This window comes from Strix uralensis, chromosome 8 (genome assembly GCF_047716275.1).
Source record: "Strix uralensis isolate ZFMK-TIS-50842 chromosome 8, bStrUra1, whole genome shotgun sequence".
NCBI classification, from domain to species: Eukaryota; Metazoa; Chordata; class Aves; order Strigiformes; family Strigidae; genus Strix; species Strix uralensis.
The window spans coordinates 30306874-30328720 of NC_133979.1; the positions used below are offsets into that span (position 1 = coordinate 30306874).

General features: G+C 54.4%; 1 protein-coding gene across 1 annotated transcript in view; it reads right to left on the reverse strand.

Annotated features, from left to right (window-relative positions):
• Positions 1-21847, reverse strand: part of CACNA1E (calcium voltage-gated channel subunit alpha1 E) — a 113853-nt gene that overhangs the window by 70462 nt on the left and 21544 nt on the right. Inside the window, exons 3-7 of the mRNA XM_074876946.1 lie at positions 17711-17816; positions 17125-17264; positions 6302-6405; positions 5329-5481; positions 4837-5018 (exon numbers count right to left, since the gene is read on the reverse strand). Coding sequence (XP_074733047.1) covers positions 4837-5018; positions 5329-5481; positions 6302-6405; positions 17125-17264; positions 17711-17816 — 685 coding nt within the window. The remainder of the gene's footprint in view (positions 1-4836; positions 5019-5328; positions 5482-6301; positions 6406-17124; positions 17265-17710; positions 17817-21847) is intronic.

Consider the following 21847-nt stretch of genomic DNA (forward strand, 5'->3'; position numbering starts at 1 on the left):
TTGGCCCCCGCATTTAGAGGAGATCCCAAAAACAGTGGTGGCGCTGGGCTCCAGCGCTGCTGCGGGGTGGCCTCTCCCTGCACCCTCCTGGCCGTGGCACCTTGGGCGCGCTGGAAGCACGTGGGGTGGTTGAGTCACACCTGATGCAAACCCCCTTCCTTGTAGCAGCTCACGTTTTGCTGCCGGTCTTGCAGTTTCTGCCGCTGGGCTCCGCACGCACAGCTCGCGCTTCGCACCTAACCAGCACCCGGCTGTTCGCAGGCAGCTCTTCAGCTTTGCACAGGGCTACAAGACCTGCACAGCCCATCCCTCCCGAGGCCACGGCACACAGATCTGTGCACAACCACTGCATTTCGGTAGGTATTTTGGAAGCTGGCAAGGACTTGATTCTCTTTCCCCAGTAAATGCTCTCCTCCTGCTGCAAAAGCACCCAGAAGGCTCCCAGCACTCAGCCCTGGCATCTCCTAGGGTTTCCCATAATTTTTTACCCTCCTGCTTCCCTATAGTCCTAATCCCTTGTGCCACAAGAGGTTTTTGGGGTTTATAGCAAGCAATTGTGGCCAGCTAGCTCCTGTTAGCCCTTGCCATGAATTTTTAATTAGCAGCGTGGATGCTCTTCCAGTGCTGCTTTAACGTGCGTGCTTAAGGGGCAAATGTTTTTACCCATCGTGGCTAACAGCCGTGGACCTGGGCAAAGTCAAGCTGGCACTTTGCATGCCCTGGCTATGGGTTGGTTATCACGGCCGTGCAGGCACGCCTGCCTGTCTGCAGGTTTCTCTGACTCTCAGGAATTTACTGGAGCCACAACATTAGGATCAGGAATTCAACCTGATGGCCAGATCCATGCAGGGAAACAGGCTTTCTTTGCGCAGCAGGCTCTGGTCCTCCGCGCTGGCCTTGCTGCATTTCTGAAGCACTCAGAGCCTCCCCCGGTGTGAGCGGAGGGTGCCCGGGGCCACGGCTGGACATGTGCCCATGCTTGTACCCGTGGCCTCTTGCAACTACAACCTCAGCAACCGCTTGAACCTCATGGCAGCCTGTCCCCGTGAGCAACGCCGGCAGGAGGAGCAGGCAGCCCTGGCTCCCCTGCCTGCATCTGTCCACTTTTACATCGCTCCCACAGCTATAAACAGCAGCTTTGTCCGTGTGCTTGTGCTTTCATTTGTCCTGGGCTAACCAATTCCCGACTCAGGGCTTCAGTTCCCATGCTGCATGGCTGGTGTTACCGGCTCCGGCAACTCCGGTGACCACAGAGCAATGCTTCGGGCAAGGGACCCAGCTGGGACAGGCAGGGCTGACCCCTCTCCCTGCAGAGCCCACCAGGCCAGCCCACAGCCCCAGCACGTGCTTGCCACGGGTGTTTTTCTTCCCATCTCAGCTCCTGGCAGCGTGGGGGGAAGAGGAGAGTGGCAGCTCCTGGCAAGCCAGGCTCCTCCTCGCTACCTGCAAGCACAGTGGCTGAGCACTTCCAAATGGGAAAGCAAATAAACAATCTCAGGGAATAAATACAGCCTCTCGAGTCAGCGTTTCAAGAGAAACCGCAATTTCAAACTCCTTTCCTGTTTGCTCTCCGGGACCAGGGGAGCCAGGCTGAGAATACGAAGCTAACCAGCACCACGGGTGTGGCCAGCCAGCCCCGTGGCACACACCAGTAGCCACTCACCCGCCCTGCCACCCCCTCCCAGATCCCAGCATGACTGTTTAATGACAAAACTGCAACCCAGCCCCTGTCCCATGCCAGCACGCCTGCAGAGGCAGAGAAGTAGGACAGTGACCGTCTTTGCCACATTGTTTTTCCCTCTGGTGTCTATAGAAATCAGGTTTGATCTCGAGCCAGCCCAGGGAACGGGCATCTGCTCCAGAATAAGAAGAAAAGCAAAATGCTCCTTAGCCCCTCTTTTGGACTGCAGAGACAGCCAGAGGAGCCACAAAGCTGAAACTCCCCTCTAAAAGAAATGAAATTCCTTCAGCCTCCCAGGGACAGGAGCTGGAAAACCGTAACACACCACAGTTTATGGCTTTTTTTTTTTTTTTAACTGATACCTAGCAAGGCAGCATTTCACACAAGCAAGGCTGATGAAAACAATGCAAAAGGCAAGCACACCTATGAAATAACACATGTGGAAAGTATCAAGGGGCCAATTAGCTTTTCGTGATGCTATCTACAAATTCTGGGAGCCACGCTTCTAGGCCAGTAAAATTGTGGAAAAATGGATCTTAAAATCACAATACAGTTACACGTGGGAATTCTATGGTAAGCAATTTCCTTGAGAGATTGCTAAAGTGGTTTTCCTGTGATCTCCTTCTCCTCTGCAAGGCTGCGGCATTAACCTGCAAGGGCACAGCCTCCCATCTCTTTTCTCCGGTGGGAAAGCAGAGAGACCCCCACCGATCCCCCAAACCTGGGTCATGCCCTGGACAGGGTCCATGCTGGTTAGCAGTGGGAGCCTGCTCTACTTTGCTGCTCCGAGTGATGAAGGTGACTGCAGAGCATCCCAGTGGTTTTCCACTCCTGCCCTCCAGCATCCCCCAGGGACCGCATCCCCCCAAGCATATGTCTCATTTTTCTATCAAAAAAAAAAGGCAGAAGCCCATTTTTCCACCTCCAAGCAGCAAAAAGACTGAGCACCCATAGCCTGTGCAGCCTAGCAATACTCTGTGAGACAGTCCCTGTCCCCAGGGAGGGCGGGAGGCACAGCCCTACAGTGCTGGGAACAGGGCCCGTCCCTTGCCGCCTCCCAAAGTGAGTCAGCAGCGTTTTACTACCAAGGGCCCAACCCTCATTCAATTAAAAGCCAAGGAAGGTCCCTAATCCTTTCCATTATAGGTAAATAATAGCTGGTTCTTTGCAGAGGAGCGGGAAAGGGAGGCACCTTATGGTCCCAGCCATTGGGGACACCATGACAGAGTGTGTCTGCCCGGCATTGCAACTGGTGCTGGGAAGATTATTTGGATACCAGGGCTGTGGCTCTCCCAAGTGTCCCAGAGAGCCCTTAATTTAGCAGCTATGGTGGTAAACAGGGGATCCCACAGGGTAGGTCCTGCAGAGCATGGTTTTCGGCGCTCCCAGCAGCATCTCCCATCCTTACCCTCCAGTAAGATCCAGATGGTGTATCAGCAAATCCCAGACACCGAACTGACCAGCTCCGGCCTTCCCAGTGAGGACATCCCAAACAGCAGGAGACCAGACTTTCTCATGAGCTGCCAGTACAAACCCTTGAGGTCAATCAGACCATAAATTGCCCATCCGTGTAGCTCACTGGCTTCTCACACACTGCAACCAGGGCTCTAGCACGGGGAGCGCTGCTGCTAATTGCTGCAGGTGCCGAAGGACAGGGAGGAGGGGACGTGAGGAGTGCCGATGGAAGCAGCCCCTGGTTTTTGCAGAGAGCCAGTCATTAACACAAGAAACGAGGTGCTGGCACCAGGCACGGGCAGTGCTGGGCATGCACGGGCTGCCATACGGTGGTGTGAGCAGGCAGCAGCTGCCCAGCCACGCTAAAGGCCGGGGAACCACACCGCCAGGCAGGAAAAAATCACCTTTCCTGATATACTCAATTATGTCTGGGTAATAGGTGCTGTAGTTAAGTCTCTAAACCCATTGATACAGTCAAGAAATGGGTTTTTTTTTCAGTCTGAACATGCAGGGTTTCAACCCTGCTTAATTCCCCCACCAAAGCAGCAAGATCCAGACACCACCATCTCCTTCAGGAAGAGGAAAACCAAATCCTCATGGCAAGGTCAAGCCCTTGCTATGAACTCTCCCCTTTCCACTCCCAGTCTGGGTTGCACAGTCCATCTATCTGCACACGCCATCCTGCACCCCAGAAGGACCCTGGGGTGGACCAAGCTGGCAGCATGGTGCCTTCGCCTAGGGTTAAAAAACAGCCTTTCTGCTCGTGATGAGGTAACTACCAAAGCATGTTTCCCCATCACAAGCCATCCACTTTGCCTCCTGTAGAGCAATGCCACTCTGCAGATCTCCAGGCATTATGGGAACCAGAGTATAAAAACATTCCCGGTGCAACACCAAAATTGATGCTGAAATTAGACTGGGAATAGAACTGGCATGGTTGCTTCTAGCCCATAAACTAAAATGTATGTATATGGCCAATCATCCACAAAGATATTGCACTTTGGGAGCACCTGTAGCTTTTTTTCCCCTGCTTCCAGCTTTGCCCTCATGTTGCTCCCTGGGCACCCCAAGGGCTTGGGCATCAGCAACCTCAAGCCAGTGCAAACCACAGGAACCCAACCCAGTCATTCCCTTGCTCCATCAATGCCAACAGATGTTTGCAGCATGAACACCAAAGGTTCCAGCTCCCTATCGGACACCAAAATGCTGTCCCTGCACTGGGGAGGGGGCCTGAGCCCAGCTCCAGGGCTTCCCAAGGCCGCTGCAGGGATGCAGGCACATCCACCACCTGGTCCGCAGGGAGAGAAGATGTGTGGTGCTCAGAAACTGCATCCACTCTTGCAGAGGTGCCCCAGGGAGCACAGGAGGAGGAGAAGGGAAGGAAGGCTACCTCCCCCACTCCAGGGACAGCCCTCGCACAGGAGGCTTGCTGCAGCCTGTGCTCAAAAGGTTTTGCTCTCTGCAACAGGTTACACAGCCAGCCCAGAGATGGGGGCCAAAACCCTTAGAGCTGCCTTTGCTCTACACGTAACACATGCCTCTCTATTCTCCAGCTCCTACCCAAAATAGGATGGACTGACCCCATCCCCATCACGAAGGAAACTCAGCATCTCACAGGTTTCCAGGACACAGAAATATCATCTCTGGCTCCCCATCCCCATGCCCAGCTGCCCAAAGAGACCCCAGAGCACACTACTCACATTGTACAGGACTGTGGTCCACCCTTCCATGGTGATGCACTGGAAGACGGTCAACACAGCAAAGAGGATGTTGTCAAACTGCGTGATCCCATCGTTGGGACCAATCCACTCCCGGCATTCATAGCCTGGGGGGCAACCCTGCACCCCGCATGGATGGGGGGGGTCCAGCTCCTCTAGTTCACCTGCGAGCACACAGCAGAGAGCCAAAGGAGGCAGAGGTAAGAGAGAGGCAGGGGACAAGCAAGGGGAAGGGCCTGAACGCAGATGAGCTTGAGACAGAGCAGGGAACCCCACTGGGACTAGCCCTGGCTGTACGCAAACTGCTCCCGTAAGAAATTGGGACATCCTGAATGCAACTGGGTGATGCCTTGCGTGCATGAAGCAAAATGCAGGATCTTCTCAGCCCTGGGCTTCCCACGATAGCTATATGCACTTGCCCCGGCTGTTTTCCACCCGTGGAATGCAGTGCAGGTGCAGAGCCCTTCTGCCCACCTGAATTGTTTGTGTAGCAGGCTCGGTGCAGCTTCCCACTGTAAAACTCCAGGCCAATGATGGCAAACATGAGGATAGCGAAAAAGAGCAGCAAGCCAATCTGGAGGAGAGGCACCATGGCCTTCATGATGGATTTCAGCACAATCTGTAGGCCTAGGAGGGGAAAGAAAGAGCACAGCTTAGCATGGTGATGTGAACACCCTGCCTGGGGCACATCCATCCCACCTCTGGCAAGAGGAGGACAGTGAGCAGAGAGGATGGACAGTCATCAGACAGATGCAGGAGGCCAGCACAGCCCGGAGGATCCCTTCGGGCAGCTGAGGACCATGGAAGAAAGCACCATCCCAGGGGGAGCAGGGAGGGCCAGGCTGCAGAGCAAGGCTCCAGGAGGCCTGGTTTCTGGATCTGGCCCCCTCTTTGATGTCCTGCCTGTCCTTGTCCCACCAAGTCCAGGTGGCTCATGCAGCTCTGTCCCCCCACACTGCCCCCAGCACACCACCCAGTTAGTGCCCAGGGTAGGAGGGGCGGGAGAACCAGCAGCGGCAGCAGCCTGGTTTCTTTATTTATCCCTGAGGCAGCAGATGAAATCTTGCAAAACCCCAAAATCTCCCCTGAGTAAACCTCAGTCCTGAAAGGATCCACCCACTGCCTTCTGGCCAGGGAAGTGGAGCTGCCGGCAGGCCCCAGTGAGCCACTGAGCCCAACCTTGTGCCAGCACAGAGTGGGCTGGGTGAGGGGAAATGTCATCCAGGGACACCAAACGCCGCCATCCTAGAGTATCCTCCCCTGGGGGTTGCCCAAGGGGTGGCTGGGAAGATGGCACGTACAATCCTCACTCCGTGGGGAGGTTCATCCCCCTCTTCCCTGATTGCGTTCTACATCTCTGAGGCAGCACGAGGGCTCCTCTTGTTCTGAAGGACATCAGGGACAGGTGCAGACACCCCAGGAGCAGGACCAGGAGCATCCAACTTACTGGGAATGCCAGAGACGAGCTTCAGAGGCCTGAGCACGCGCACGGCCCGCAGAGTCCGCAGGTCCACATGGGTGTTGAAGTGTGTCCCAGCGGTGGCGAGGATGCTGCGGGCAGACAGGGAGAGAACAGAGTTACCCTGGGCAGAGCTCTCGGCCACCCCACTGCCAAGAGCCATGAGCCATGGTCCATGTTCCCCATGGGGAAAGTCACAAGGAGGACCATATCCCTGGGCAGGTACAGAGAGCCAACACCTCATAAAACCCCACAAGCCAGCAAGTCCATTTGATGCTGGTATCAAAGCTCACGGGCCACTACGGTCGGCCAAAGCCACCCAAGGGTCACCCAGCTCTGGCAGCCCCCCATTGATGTCCCCACATGCCAGGATGGCTGGGGACAGCCCCACACCACAGTGCTGGCCATCACCCTGGCTGTGTGATCACACTTTGGGGTCTCAGTGCTGCCGACACAGTATTCATCACAGTTGTGTGTGTTTAACCTTCCTTCCAGGCAGGTGGTACGTGGACCAGAGACAGTGCCCCAGAGACGGGGGTCACTCCCTTGATGGTCACCCATGCTCCCCTGGCAGCACCTCCAGCCATCAGCTGCTCTGTTTTTTTCCACACATGGAGCTTTCTTGAAGCCCCACCTCTGGGATTGCTGAGAAGGAGCCAAGAACCTCACACACATTCAAAAATCTATAGTAATGAAAGTTTGATGACCTTGGAAGGCAACCTGCAGGCACAGGGAGGACTCCAGGGGTTTTCTTTTGAAACACAAAGATTTTTTGCAAGCCCATCTCTGGAAAACAAACTGGGGCAGAACGGAGCTGGTGCACACCAAGTCCAGCAGTGGAAATACTCTGGGCCCCTGTACTTGCTAGGGGGACGGCGATGGTGCAGCTCAGGGATGCTGGCAGAGCTGCAGGAATACAGACAGTGGTGCTGGAGCTTGTGGCCTCCTGTCCCATCTGGGCTCAGTCCCCAGGCACTGGGAGAGGAGAAGGAGGAGGGAGGGCTGCAGTGGAGGAGCAGGGGAAGGGAGAGGAGGAGATGGGGAGGAGAGCAGGACAGAGGGAGGCAGCAACCTCGGGGCTGTTTGCAGCAATCCAAAAACTGAGGGAAATTGGGTCATTGTTCCACTAATTCATCTAATTACAGGCCAGAGCAGCTCTCTGGCGCGCTGAGCAATTAGCACTCTTTCTCTCCCCCTCTCCCCAAGGTACAGCAGGTACCAACCTGCCCCTCCAGAAAGGCGGCTGGGTTTCCTAGGATACCCCAACAGCAGAAATGCTCTCACATCAGCAAACCAGGTTGTTTCAACTCCTCTTCCTGGCCTCCTTTTCCTCTTTGCCCCAGTGTAAGAGGTCAGCTGCAAAGCCTGGCCCCAGCAGCAGTTGGGATGCATCACCCTAGCATCACCCACAAATTCCCATGTATCAGGCTGCTTATCCCCAATATATATGGGGATCTTTTACCCTTGATGGCACTTTCCCCTTACCCCGTCCCCCTGCTACCCACGGGGCTGACGGGAAAGCAGAAAAGGGACTTAATTAAGTCAGGAGCACCCAGAGGCTGGGGAGAGCTGCGTTGCTAAATTGGTTATAAGATCAAAATCAATAAATATGATAATGCATAGCCACTTGGTAGCACACGAGAGAGAGAAGAGCACAGGCGCTTTCATCTCTTTCATGCAACCTGCCAGTGAGAGCAGAGTAATCCAGCACTCCCCAAAACACTGGCGTAGAGGACATGCTGCACCCTATGCCACACTGGAGATCCTGAGACCCTCCTTCAGCTTTTGCTCCTCACGTCCCGATGCCTGCTGTTCAACCAGCCTCCCAAAGGGATGGGGAAAGGGGGTTTGCAGCCCCTGCACTAACTCCAGCAGGGACTCAGCATCTCCAGAGGGCCAGGGATGTTCCTGGGCTGGATGCAGGCTCCAGTCCTTCACCTGAGGGCTCACCAATGCAAGCCCAGCACTGTGAAAAGCCCAACTGGAAGGCTCCTGGCAGCAGAGCTGCATTGACAGCACTCTCCTACCACCACAGAGCAGCACAAGCCACGGTCCTACGCAGTCAGGTGGAGTGACGGAGGTGGAGCCATCACCGGTCCCAGCCCCACTGCACATCTCCTCCCTGGGGCAGGACCATCACCAGCTGCCCGTCGCGGCGGAGGGGAGCAGAGCGCCCTGGCTGCAAAGTCCTCCGCTAACCCAGATTTGTTTGAAGGGCTCAGGAGCCGTCGCACCGAGCCTTCAGGCAAGGTTCAGGCGATTTCAGGGCAGTACTTCCCGGCGCTCTAAATTAGCTGCTAAGAATGGGACTCCTCTGTGGCTAGGTGACATGCTCCTGTCCTCACTGGGGGACAAGGGACATCACGAGCTCTTTCAGAAGGAGGTTTGGACAGATCACCAGAGTAAGGCAGTTGCAACGCAGACATGCCTCCCAGCCGACAACAAAGATGACCTACTGCTATGAAATAGGTGTCTGCGCATCCTTTTGTGGGCACAGCTGTGGCTCCTGCTGAGGTAGGATGCACCGGGAGCACAAGCTGCTGGAGCTGCTCCCACCAAACTCATCCATCCCAGAGCCCCGAGGCACCCCAGAGCCTCCAAGCAAGGTCTCAGCAGCCCTGGGCCATTTTTAAACAGGTTGAGGATGCTGGAAAAAGCTAAGCGAACTTCCAGGCACATGAGCCTGGCTTCTGTCTGCTTTTCCCAAGGCCTTCCATGGCTCTAAGTAGCAGACATCACCTCTCCCTGATAGCCAGGCTTCACTAGTATGCACAGACACCACCACCACCTTACCACCAATAATAAATACAACACTCAAAACACACCTTCCTGCTTTGGACTTCAGCATCTCACCTGTTAATTACTTATTAACCCTCTAAGCCTGCCTTTTTTTTCATTTGCAGAGAGCCACCCATATCATCCAGCAAGACCTATTTCTGATTTATTTACTGACACACATTAAGGTTTCTTACAGCTACTCAGGATGCACGGCCCCGAGATGGGACTGAGGCTGTGACAGACCTTTGTGCTGATACAGGGTGGCAGCTTCGGTATCTGTAGAACAATTTAAACCCTTTTCAAACACTTACACTATCCACGTCTGACGTGCTAATAATTATTCTTTATTTTTAGGCAAGGACCCAAACTAAAATTACATCTCACCATCCAAGTTATTTGAAAAAGCTGCCAGATTGGGCTATAAAAATCCCAATGATCTCATGCTTTTCATCATATGTACCGGAGAAAAAAAGAAGAAAAAAAGAGTGAAGGCGTTTTTATAGGTCACCCAGGCAAAGGGGTTAGTTTTACTTCTTCAGAGGAAAGGGGGAAGAGAGACTTCAAGGTGGAGAAAAGAGCAGAGAGGAGCTATTGGAAGAATGCAAATGAGAGAGGAGGCAGGATGGGAAATATATGTTAATCCCCCAAAGTATAATTGAATAGTGAGCAATCACTAGCAGACAAAAACATGCTTTTGGAGAAGAAAAAAAAAAAATGCAGTGCTTAGTGTTTGCAACCAGGATGATTATTTTATTTTATTTATTTACAGGCTCCAGAGGAAAGGGCAAGCTCCCGCTGGGCCCGCCGCACCTGCAGGCTTTGGGGCTGGCTGCCGGCAGAGCGATGCTCAGCCCTCGGGCACCACTCCAGCTCACAGCAGCTGAGCAAAGCACACGCCCTCGCCTCCAGCTGAAGACCTGCACCTATGGATTTCTTTTCCCAGGGGGGAAGCAAAAAAAAAAAAAAAAAAAAAAACAAAACACATATTTAAAATGACTCTGCTCTTTGGGACTTAGAATAAACCACGAGCAATGTTCAGTGACCCTGCCCCCACACAAAGCCCTTTTACTAGCACAGAACCAGCACCAAACTGGGGCACTATCACACACTACAGCACCCACCATGCCTCTGTTGCCTGTGCCAGGGGCTGCGCATCGCACCTGCTCCTGTCCCCATCATCCCATTGGGAGTAGCACCAGCAGCTCTAGAGCCCCAGCCCTTGGGGACAGCACACACAGCTCAGGGCACGCTGCAAAGGGCTTCTCACCAGGGACCACAAGCAAAGGCTGAACCCCTAAATGATCAGCTCAACCCTCAATTTATCCCCCCCACCCCGAACTGAACATCTCTTGACATTTCCATCAGGGACCACTGCAGAGGCACATGCAGACAAGCCGTCCCAGCAAAGGGCAGCTCCAGGGTGTGCTGAGTGGAGGGAGGGTTCGGCCAAGACAGACTAATCTCAGCTCAAAATCTGGGGCAGGGAGGGTGCTGGCTGGCTGGCTGACGTGCAAATTAATATTTATAATTAAGTAGAAGGGCCCCTGGAGGCTTGCACTGCCACCTGACTCTTTGAGGGAGACTACATAATTAATACATTGGTCAAACGGCTCATGGAAAGTAAGTTACCTGAAGAATTTACCCCATTCTTGCCCTTTTCTTCTAGTGAATCAATCCCTCCCGTCACTGCAGAGAGCATCACAAGTAGCCAGATGTACTCAGGCTCTTGAGTCCAAACCCTGCTCTGGATTGGGTCGTCCACCCTGAGGATGCCCCAGCAGAGCACAGTGGTCCTGCTTTGGAGATGCCAAAGGATAGGGACACCAGGTCTAAATCCTGCCCACAGCATAGTTCAGAGCAACCTCAAAGCCTCCATCATCTTCACTTTCTCTTTCTAGGTTTCGGGGCCATGACACAAGTGGATTGCACTGCTGCAAAGCTGCTGATCCCGTCTTTTGTGGCAGCTTTGAGAGCCCTGAACTGGGCACTGATGATTCTCTGCAAGGTGTGATGAGGGTGAGTGACAAAATCTGCCTTCACCAGCCTTCAGTCAGGGGAACAAAATGATCTCCCAAGGCCACCTCCTCCTGGAGATGCCGCTAGGATATGGGAGCATCCCCTCTGCACCTTGAGAACTGGCCAAACCCTGCACCTTCCTCCCCGAGAGGAATCTGCCTCTCAGCAGATGCAGGATTTGGCAGGGGGAGGGGATGTTGGTGCAACTAACTGCACAAATGGGTCCTGGTGGAAACCTAAAGTCATTGCCAGGAGACTGGAGAGTTTGGCCCACAAAGAAAGATACAGCATAGTGACTGTGTACCACGGCAGGAGCTGTCTGAACTCATGCAAAAGGAGAGGTCTGAAAACCCCAGGGTTATTCACTCAAGCCTGGGTGATACCACCTCCCCAAATGAGGATGTGGAGGAAAATAATCCCTTTCCCCTTCCCTCAAGTCAGGCTTTTACCCCACACCTTCTCTCCCAGAGCAAAGTCCACAGAAGTGCGAAGAAATGGCACATGGGGAGGTTGCATCTTGGCCCAAGGCTTTAACCCCCATGGGAGGATGAGGGCTTCACCCCAGCCTGGGAGAGCTCTGAAAGGGTGTTGGGGCTTCGAGGGGTGCCTGGGAGGGGAGGCGATGCCCTCGGGGACCAGCAGTGGCGTAGGAGGGACTGACTCACTCGGCAGCGGGAAGAGGAGCTGGGAAGGCCGGGGTGAAGCGCGTGAGCAGCACGCAGGCCAGATCCTGCACCAGGGGAAGGCGGGATGCCTGCCTCCCCCAGAGCCAGGGGTCTGCCTGCCCGGGGGTCCCCCCAGGTCCCACCACCACCCATCCCCTGCAACACAAAGCCTTCTCCCTCATCACTCACCCCATCCCCTCACCAGGCCGGGGAAACAGTGCTGGCCTTTGTACGAGGTGCCAATGTCAGGCACATCCCGTCGCCATGGCATATGGCACATGAATCATTCACAAAGCTGTGGAATTAATAATTCATCCAAATGAAAGACCAAACACTTTACTAATTGTCCTGGAAGAGAAGAGCTGGGAAAGGGGTGGGAGATGGGACAGACATCAGGTTGGAGACTGGCACCATTCATGAGAGGAAAAGAAGGGAAGAGGAAAAAAAGTCTTGTCTGGTGTGATCAAAGCATTGCTCTGCTTTTCGACTTTACTGGTTTATCCTATAGGACAACACTTCTTCTAACAGCTTCATCAGAATAATCAAGTTGGGATGCTGCCTTTGTGCTCTGATATAACACTTGTTCTCCAAGGTTCATTGCCCACTCGCCCAGGCTTCCTTGCCTGGAGGTGCGCTGTACTCCCTCGGTTAGAAAAACGCAGATGTCAGTGGTGGGGAAAGAGTCTGTTCCAAGTCTGAGTGTGCGCGTGTACATGTGTGTCCTCTCACACATGCATGGAGTGCCAGGCACACTGCTGGGCACCAGCACCCCAAACCATGAGGGGATGCAGCATATGAATATTCCTGCACAGAGCTGCTGCCAGTGCCTGTTCAAGGACCCCCCTGCTCCATCTCTGGACCTCCAAGATCAAAAGAGACCACCTAAGGCTCGCAGAACTTGGGTTGCACAAGGTGCACTAAATACCAGAGGGCAAAGCATCCTCTCCTCTGCCCTGGGGGAGCTCAGCGGAATTGTGAAAAGGCCACCAGGCACTTTCCAGGACGGTCATCCCAAAATCCAGGCAGCACCACAATGAGAAACAAGCCAACCTGCCCTCCTCATTCCCATGCTCATGTTGCAACCCCACAGCACAGAGGGAAGCAGCCTCCCTGGAACCACGATTTTCTGCTTCATCTGAGCCACAGCAAAAAATCAGGGTATGGGTGTGCACAGGATTTCACCAGGAGGTCAGAGGGAGAAGCCAGGCTCAGGACTGCCGCTTGCCTTTGCAGGGAGAGGACTTTGTTTTTCAGGCCAGCTGTCCGGGCTTGGACAGCTGGGCTTTCCTCTGCTGGCACAGGCTTGTGCCCATCCGGTCAGCTCTGGGTTTGCTAAGGGCACTGCAGGAACCACTGGCAATCATTCATTCCTGCCTTCCCTTGGCCATGCTCCACCCCACAAAATCCCTTAATGAAAACCACAGTGCCTAAGGGCTTCACAAAAGGCATCCAGGTGTAGCGGCTGTTATTAAACCCTCCGAAAAACCCTGACGCCAGCTCTTCCTTTTAGTAAGCCCAGTGTATTTATGCTGGTTTTACAGTGGCTGCTTCCCTGGCTCCTGAGCGGCTCAACTTCACAAGGGCCTTTTGATTTCCATTTTGATTTTTTTCTCATTGTTAGAAGTGTTCCCCCACCCCTTCACCTCTCACGTAACATGTTATTGTATTACTGCTGCAACTGCTATAAAAAAACCCAACACAGTGCTATGATGCTCAGGCATTGGAGTGTGTGAAGCACACACCCACCTGGATATTTGCAGAGGGAGTTTAACCCTTCTTTTTCCATGAGCACCTTCAAATATGGTGTAGGACAATGCATGGTGGTATAGGGTCCTCGTTCTCCACTTGTTACGCTCATGGCACCCAGGGAGCAGGGAGCTGATGTTACAGTTTCTGATGGCTAAAGCTCCTTCAACCTCACCCTCTCAGGACCACCAATTAAGAGGTTGCCAAGCTCGCACTGCCCTTTCTGACCATTTCTGATCAGTTTTCCCCTTTTTTGGTCCAGGACACGCTGCATCGAGCAGGTCACAAGTCCAGCTTCAGCACCCAGACAGCTCTGGTTAATGCACGGGCAAGGCGAACGTTCCCAAGTCCCAGGGGAAACACAGATGTTCCCCTCCCTGGCTCTGCCTCAGAACAAATGAAGGTATTTTATGCACATTTTCTGATAAAAATATTTTTAGCTGGGGGAGAACAGACTGTTTTTTTCAGGCAGCACTGATGATTTGGAAACCACAGGTTATAAACAGAGCGGGTTTACAAATGTGACTATTAGTTCCCCAGTGGAAGCTTTAGCATCAGGGAGTTTTAGGTGGGCGTCGATTTCCACTGAGATGAAAAAAATCTGGATTTATTGACACAAGAAGCAAACATCAATTGAACCCAAGTCAGTGTCATCCATTCCTGCACAGGGTCCCAGGAGGCCGCTCACGGCAGTAGCCCCTCTTTAGGATAATTTACACCAGGGAGAAGGTGCTCAGGATATCCCACTGCTCACAGAAACCCCAACGCGGTGTCTGGGGCCATGATGCCGCTTGCATTGAACACCTCTCCCATCAGATATGTGGCAAAAAATAAGTCCAGAAAGGAAGAGTAATACCCTGTGTCACCTTTGGAGGGACAAGGCCCAGCATGCATGATGCTGGGTCTCTCTAGGTCCATCAGGGATGTATCCTGGGGTGGGTGGTCCTGCTCACATGGATATCCTCTCTGGTCCATCATCATGGGGTGCATCAGCATCCCAAACCGGTCAGCACATCCTGAGGCGAGCACTACCCTACACCTCTGATGCTCACAACATCCCCTCCACCACAGACACTCCCTCTTGCTAAGTTGCAACAATATTCCAATGACCATTAATTCTCCTAAGCTTGATAGTCTGTGTCCAGACACTCACATATTAATCAAGCATAAAGTTTTAGTCCGCAAAGATGAGCTTGAATCCGTCGGTCACCCGCATACATCCTCCGTGCAGTCTTCACCACCCGCCTTACGCAACCGACACAGCATGAACCGCCAAGTGCAAACCCTCTCCCACAAGCTGTTTGCAAGTCATTTGCCAGCCAAGGATTATTTGCTGAAGAAATTTGCCAATAATTCCGCAGATCAAACAGGCAAGAGTTTCTTGCAAGGGAGGCGCAACCATGGTGCCGAAGAACAGCAGCTCTGTCGACACAGCATGGCAAAAGCAAGACCTGAACAGCACAGAGGAGCCCATAACCTGGTCCAGCTGATCCCCCAGTGACCGGATCCTCCCCAAAACTGGTCCAGGATGAATATTTGTGGGTTGCCTCTGCCGTCCACCATACAACAGAATTCACCCTGAAAGCCTGGTGAGCCCAGGCCAGTGGGCACCAGCGCTGCTAGGGCAGAGCTGGCACATAACCAGGCATTTCTTAGAGAGGATTTCATCCTGCTGGAGCAAAGATCAGGGTGCAAGGGCAGTGATGTGATGAAGCAGACCCCAAAGGGCTGCGCCCCATAACCAGCAGTGTTGGGGAGACCTGGGCATCTCCTGGCAGGGTGGCTGGCATGGCATTAACAGTCCTTCATGGACAATTGATTCCCTGGCACGGGGCCCGGCATGGCACTGAGAGAGCTGGCAAGGCTTTTGCAAGTGAGTAATTGCTGAATGCTGACTCAGCACCGGTTCGGTTACAGTCAGCTTGCCCAGAGCCATAGGGAGGGCAGGGAGAGGTCTGCAGCAAACTCCTCCCAGCCCAGTCCTTCCCCTTGGCCCAGGCCCCAAAGGATGCCCAGGCCAGGAGACAGCCGATGGGCATTTCCCAGCCACCTGGACTCTTTCTGCACACTCAGCCCAGCACCACAGCTGCACAGTGAGGCCAAGACATTCCCCCCTTGTTGCTTCCAGGGGTGACACATGTCCCACACTGTTCCCAAAGATGTGACCACCTTTGTCCAGCCCAGGAGCTGTGCCCAGCCACTCTCCCCATAGCAGCGAGCCCACCTGGCCAGGAGCTCTCCTCGAGAGGCACTATGCAGATGCAGAAGAGCCAGCAGCATCCTGTACGATGGCTGCACCACCCGCAGGCAGCCTGTTTGCTGCCCACCACGAAGCAACACCCCACCACCAGCACACCAAGACACCCTGCCTTCACAGGCAGACATGGTCCCACTCCCCAGCGAGGCCATCCAGGTCTGCGTTGGATCAAGGGAGTCAAAGAGTTCCTGGTCACGTTCTCCTCGAGCCTTGTTTCAAGCACAGGCCCAATTCACACCTCTCCAACCATGGACAAGCAGCACCCATCACCACATCCCTGGCAGCACCAGGCTCCTCCGAACACCCAAACAGGTGTCATGTCCCACATGGTGCCACCACCCTGCAAGCCAAGAGACAGGACTGTGCAGCAAGCAACTCAGAGACCCCAGGTATCTCACCCGGCTCCCGTGCCCCAGTTTCCCAGCTGGCTCTGCAGCTACTCTACACCCAGCAGAGTTCATGAAGAGCTAGGAGATTCACAGACACCATCTGTTTATATGCATCAAACCAGCTCCTCTGAATGTGGTGTTTCCATCAGCATGCAAAAAGAAATGGCCACAATCTAGGCACCCCTTCCTCAGGGGTCTCTCAGTGGCTGCAGGCACCCACCTGCCCTCCACACAGTGAGGGGCCCGGGGGGGGTCACCCTGAGGGGCTTCTGTTCAAACTGATTGCCAGTGTTGGCTAACACAAGCCCAAATGCCCCTGCTCATTTCTATGTCACCAGCACAGCCCATCACACCGCAAGCAGAACTCAAATCTGGGCCATGTCCCTGGCAGGTGACACCACCAGTGACACAACCAGCACCCGTCAAACTCCGAGTGCCACCACCCCCAGCATCACTGCTGCACACTGGGATGCTGAGTAAGCACCACCTGGGAACGCATCCCCACCCAGACCTCATTCCCAAACCCCCAGCTCTGGGCCAAGGCTGGAAAGTGCTTGGGAAAGCAAAAGGAAGAGATTCTCTCCCTTCCCATGTAGGGTTTGACCAAAACTTCTGCCAGACCACATCCAGTGGCTTATAAGGCCATGCTCCTACCTCATCCTCACCTCACCCCATGCCCAGATGGGTGACAGATGCCAGGCCACTAGCCGACAAAAGCTAGACATGAGCCAGCCCTCCTCACCCAGCAGGGAACCTTGTCCCACCATCAGCTGCCCACAGCAAAGCCAACACAGGAGCCTCTAGCTCAGAGAACCATCCTCCCTCCCTCACTGGGATGAACACCTCTGACAACAGCAAACTAGATCCTTGCCCCATGTCCTGTAGCTCATGTCCCCACCAGGACAAGCCCCCGTGCCTGGCTGCCCAACCCCACCAATGGCCCCGCACCACCCAACTCACCCACTGAGGACCACGATGAAGTCCATGACATTCCAGCCATTGCGCAGGTATGAGCCCTTGTGGAAAACAAACCCCAAAGCCACGATCTTAATCCCAGCCTCGAAGCAGAAAATCCCGATGAAGTAGGGCTCCGTCTTTTCCTGCCAGAGGGGAACCAATGACACAGTGAGAGGGGGATACTTGGCAAACACAGCACCAGCCATTTCACATTGACCCCACTCACATCCCATCCCACCTTCCCCAGCCCCATCCTCTCCTCTGGGAGCCTTTCCAGCCCTTCCTCAGGCAGCATCAATCTTGGAAATAAAAAGAGTGTGGCTATGACCCACTCAAGTTACCCAGTCTCCCTTCCCTACCCCACTTTTTAAGGGGCTTAAACCTTTCTGAAGCCTTTCCACTGAGGGAGAGTATGTAACAGCAGCCCCAGGAAGGCTGGAGGAGCTGGTCCCAGAGGAAACCTCATGCCCTACCACCCCGAAACCAGAAATTGGCTGGTAGGATGTGGTGGTTCCCCTTGGCTGATGCCCCTACTCACCCTCCAGAACCCCCAACACAAGGCAGAGAGGCACAGACACAGGATACTTACTAATCTCCGTGACATAGGCGTCTTGTCATCCTCGGGGAGGTGCTGCTCGAGAGCCAGCACGATGCAGTTGGCAATGATGGTCGCCAGGATCATGTACTCAAAGGGAGTGGAGGGAAGTTAAGGAGCAGAGAAGAGGTGGATGATGTCCCCAACCCTGCCCACCCCTCGTTTCACCTGCTCATCAGCTGCCACCGCTGCTTTCCCCACAGCAACACGCACACACAGACCCCAGCTTTCACCTCCCATGGCTCCTAGGCAGGAGGGTGAAGCCCACCTTGGTGCTGTTTGGAAATGAGGCAGGTGATGAGAACCAAGAGCCCCCAAGACCTTCCTCACCAGACACCTGCTGAGCCTCATCACCTCCTTCCCCAGTTCATGGGACATGGCCTTTGCTGGGCTGTGAACTCTCTTGGGAGAGACATGCTGCTTGTGGTGGGAGCCCAGAAGATGGACACAAGTATGAAGGTGGACAGTCAGGCTCTGACCAGGCCGGGCTTCATCTAGAAAAGGGTTTGGCATGGTCCCTGGCAGGGTCAGGGAGGCTCTCCCTGGCATGGCATGCTGGTGGCCAGGGCTAGCATGCCCCTACATGCCATGGCTCTGCTACTTGCCTTCTCTCTTCCATCACAAAGCAACAAGAGATGGGGCTTAGAGAGGGTGTGTCACAGGTTGTCAGCAGCCCTGGTCCTACAGCATCCCCATGGGAGGGACCCAGGTGGAGGATGCCCGAGGACAGGGCATCCCTAGCAGGTCCTCAGGATCTGACCTGACTCAGCCCACCCTGTGCCCCACGCTGGCAAGGTGGACATGCCCTAGGAACCCAGGGTCCCTTGCCAAGCACCCTGCGGGTGGCAGGGGAAGCCCAGGCAGCACTGGGAGCTGCAGAGCACAGGCTGAGCACTTGCAGCTCAAGACACTGATGACACCTGGGTCTGAGCTTCAGCTCAAACAGGGTGGAAACTCCCTATGGAGACATCCCGGCTCAGCCACGCTTCAGCGAGACCCCAAGGGGTAGCAGCACCTTATCTACAGGATCTGACTGGACCCTTACGAGGACCCTAAATCCTACAACTGCGTCGAGGGCTTACACACCTTTCTCCAGAAGCAGCCCCACGCCAGGACAAGTGGCAGCAGATGCTGGCATCTGAGGACTCGAGTGAGTGGGGAGGCAGAGGAAAGGGCGGGCTGATGCCCAGGAAAGCACCCCAAACTCAGCTCCCTCCTGCCTTTTGATTCACAGGGGCTGCTGGGAGCGAGGTGGGGGCATGGATCTCCCTCCTCCTGCCTGGCCTGCCGCCAAGCCCCAAAAACAAAGCACTTCCAAACGACAGGACAGCCACATCTTTCTGACTTCCCATCCATCTTTACCACATCTTTGCAATAAAAGCTCTGTTGTCCTCAATAACAAAATGAGGTGATATTCATCAGCAGGCAGCACACTCCTCCTCCCCTCCCTCCATGTCAAAACCCCACAGCTATATTACCATTACCACCAGCATCAGCAGCCACCCCGGGAGGAGACTGCCACCTTCCCAAGGCTCTCATCTGTGGAAAGGGGATGTGATTTGCCCATAAAGAAATCATCCATACTCCTGCCATCCCAAGCTGAGCCCTTCCCCACCACACTGGGCTTCTCCAGACCTGGCAGCTTCAGATTCGAACTGCTCAGGCCAGGAGGTGTCAAACGCCCCCAGGAAAGGGGATGATTTTCTCTTTTGCAACTTTGCTTTTTGGCTGCCAAAGCCGCTGACTACAGCGAGATGCTTTAAACCAGTGGCCCTGAGCCCACGGGCAAGAGAAGACATCCCCGTGCTGGCCACGAACATGGGAAACTGGAAACCATGAAATGAGCCCAGCAGCAGCAAACCCAGCAGCAGCGACCCCATGCACGCTGCAGCACATGGGCAAGGTGGGAGCGGGGCTGGGAATCAGAGCAGCTCCCGGGAGAGGTGGCCAGGAGGGCCAGCCAAGGAGAGCCCACAGGAGCTGGGATGTATTTAGTCCGGCAGGGAGAAGAGCCAGGAAAGATTCAGCCAAGGCATTTAAAAGGCCACTCAGCAAAATTAATGGTTGCTAAGTTAAAAGCAAACCAAAAGAGAGACCGCTGCAGAGCTCACTGTGGGCTCGGACCTTGGTGCCAGCTGGGCATGAACCGCAAACAGCTCCCTGTGCTTGTGGGGAGGCCAGACCCCAAAAGTTTTCCTCCAAGGCTTAATACAAGTGAAGATTTCATTGCATGTCTCCTGCAAAAGCCACGTACTTTCCCTGCTTCCCACCTCTGGCTGCACACCTCAGCTGATACGCAGACTGTGGTGCTTGGCCCTGAGCCACCGGCCTATTTGGGGTCTTTTTGTTTCATTTTCCTGAAAGTCTGCGAGCAATTAGCACAGGCTTAAAAGAAAACAGCGTGTTAGTGGGGCGGTGCAGCCAGCTCCCCAGGCGCTAGGCACATTTGCCTAGATGAGAAGTGTGGGTACGGCGCAGCGAGTCTGTCCGCCCGCCCCAGCTCAGCTAACCCCGCCGAGCAACCCCTGCTCCTCCCCACCACACCAGGCATCTACTGCCACCTTCTCCCTCCTGCAGCTGCCAGTCCCACAGGGGAAACACCCAGAGGGAAAAGCCCAACTTTTCCCAAAGCCAGGAGCATGGGAGCCCTGCCTGGCAGTAGCTGGGGGGCTCAGGACCACCTCTAATGGCCCAGCTCACCCCTATATTTCCTTGGTGGCTCCAACATCTGGCTCAACAGTGTAAGGACAATGCACATTTGTCACAGCCCCAGTAAGGGACTGCATCCCCACTCTACTTCCAGCGACTGTGTGGCACATGGGTCAGTAGATATCGAGTCTAAGGGAAATAGGGCAATCGCTGCCCTAAGCGGAGACCTAAGCATGAAGTTGCTGCCAAAAGTGACTCTCCAAACCCCGCTGTCCCAGTTTTCTGAGGACCCAAGCCTAGCTTATGTCTGGAGCTCAGTGAGAACCACAAGGCATCAACCCTGTGGAAACAAGCCCCTGAGGCTCCAGCTGTGTCAGGTTTTGAGAGGCCAAGGCTAAGAAAACCCTCCCCAGGGGACAGCAGGAACATCTGGCTGAACCAGGGGAAATTTTATGCACATACTTCACTTATGTCAAGCAAACATCCTCCCAGCTCCGGGCTGGAGCCCGCTGGACAATGCTCTATCGCTCCTTTGTCTCCTCTCTCATTAGATGTCTAATTACACAACCTTCCAGCCAGCCAAAACGCAGAGTAGCACTTGCCTCCCTCCAAGCCCGGTAATGAAAGTCCGTCTCCCTCCAGCCTTCTCCTCCTCCTTCGTCTGGCTTCTCCTGGAAGATCATTAGGGAGCCGATAAAAATAGGTTTTCTTATTGATTTATCTCCTTTACCCAACGCTCTCTCCCCTGCACCGTTGACTTGTTTCCTTAGCAACTCGGCCGATCCCAGTGCACACCACACCTGCAGCTCCATGCTTCCTCCCATTGCATTTGAGGTGAGGAAGGCATCCGCAGGACCATATGGACTCCCCCCCACCCCGATCCATGCCCCAGCTCACCTGGAGCAGGCATTGAAGGTTAACCCTATGCCTGCAGCTGGAGCTCCTTGGTGGAGCTGGCAGGGAGCACCAGGGAGATGTCCAGCCACCGGTGGATCCTTGCTTCCAGCTGTGACTCCCCCTCTTCACCTCCCTCCCCAACCAGGAGCCAAAACCAGCCCACCCAGAATGTCTATATTGCTAGTGCAGGGAGTGTCCTCAACTCCAAGCCCTGAAGATGGATTTATGGTGCTGATGGCACATTGATGCAACCTCTCCAGGAGGCAGGGTGTGAGACAAATCCCTTCCCAGATGTGGGCAGGGGCTGGGAGCTGTGGAAAGCCCCCCTCCATCTCTCCATTTTGATGACTGTGCCTTCTCCCCACTCCTGGGCAGGCAGGTGGGTGAGGAACAGAAGAGCCAGAGGAGTGAGGCCACATGGGCATCTCTGAAAAGGCTCTTGAGGAAGCCTACCTCAGAGGGACAGCAAGAAGGGCTGAAACAATCACCCAACCCAGCTCCAACATTCCCTAGAAACTGAAGTCTCTATTTTCCACTGCTCCTCAGGCTTCCCCCAGGACCTGCTGAACTGAGGGGCTTTCCCTG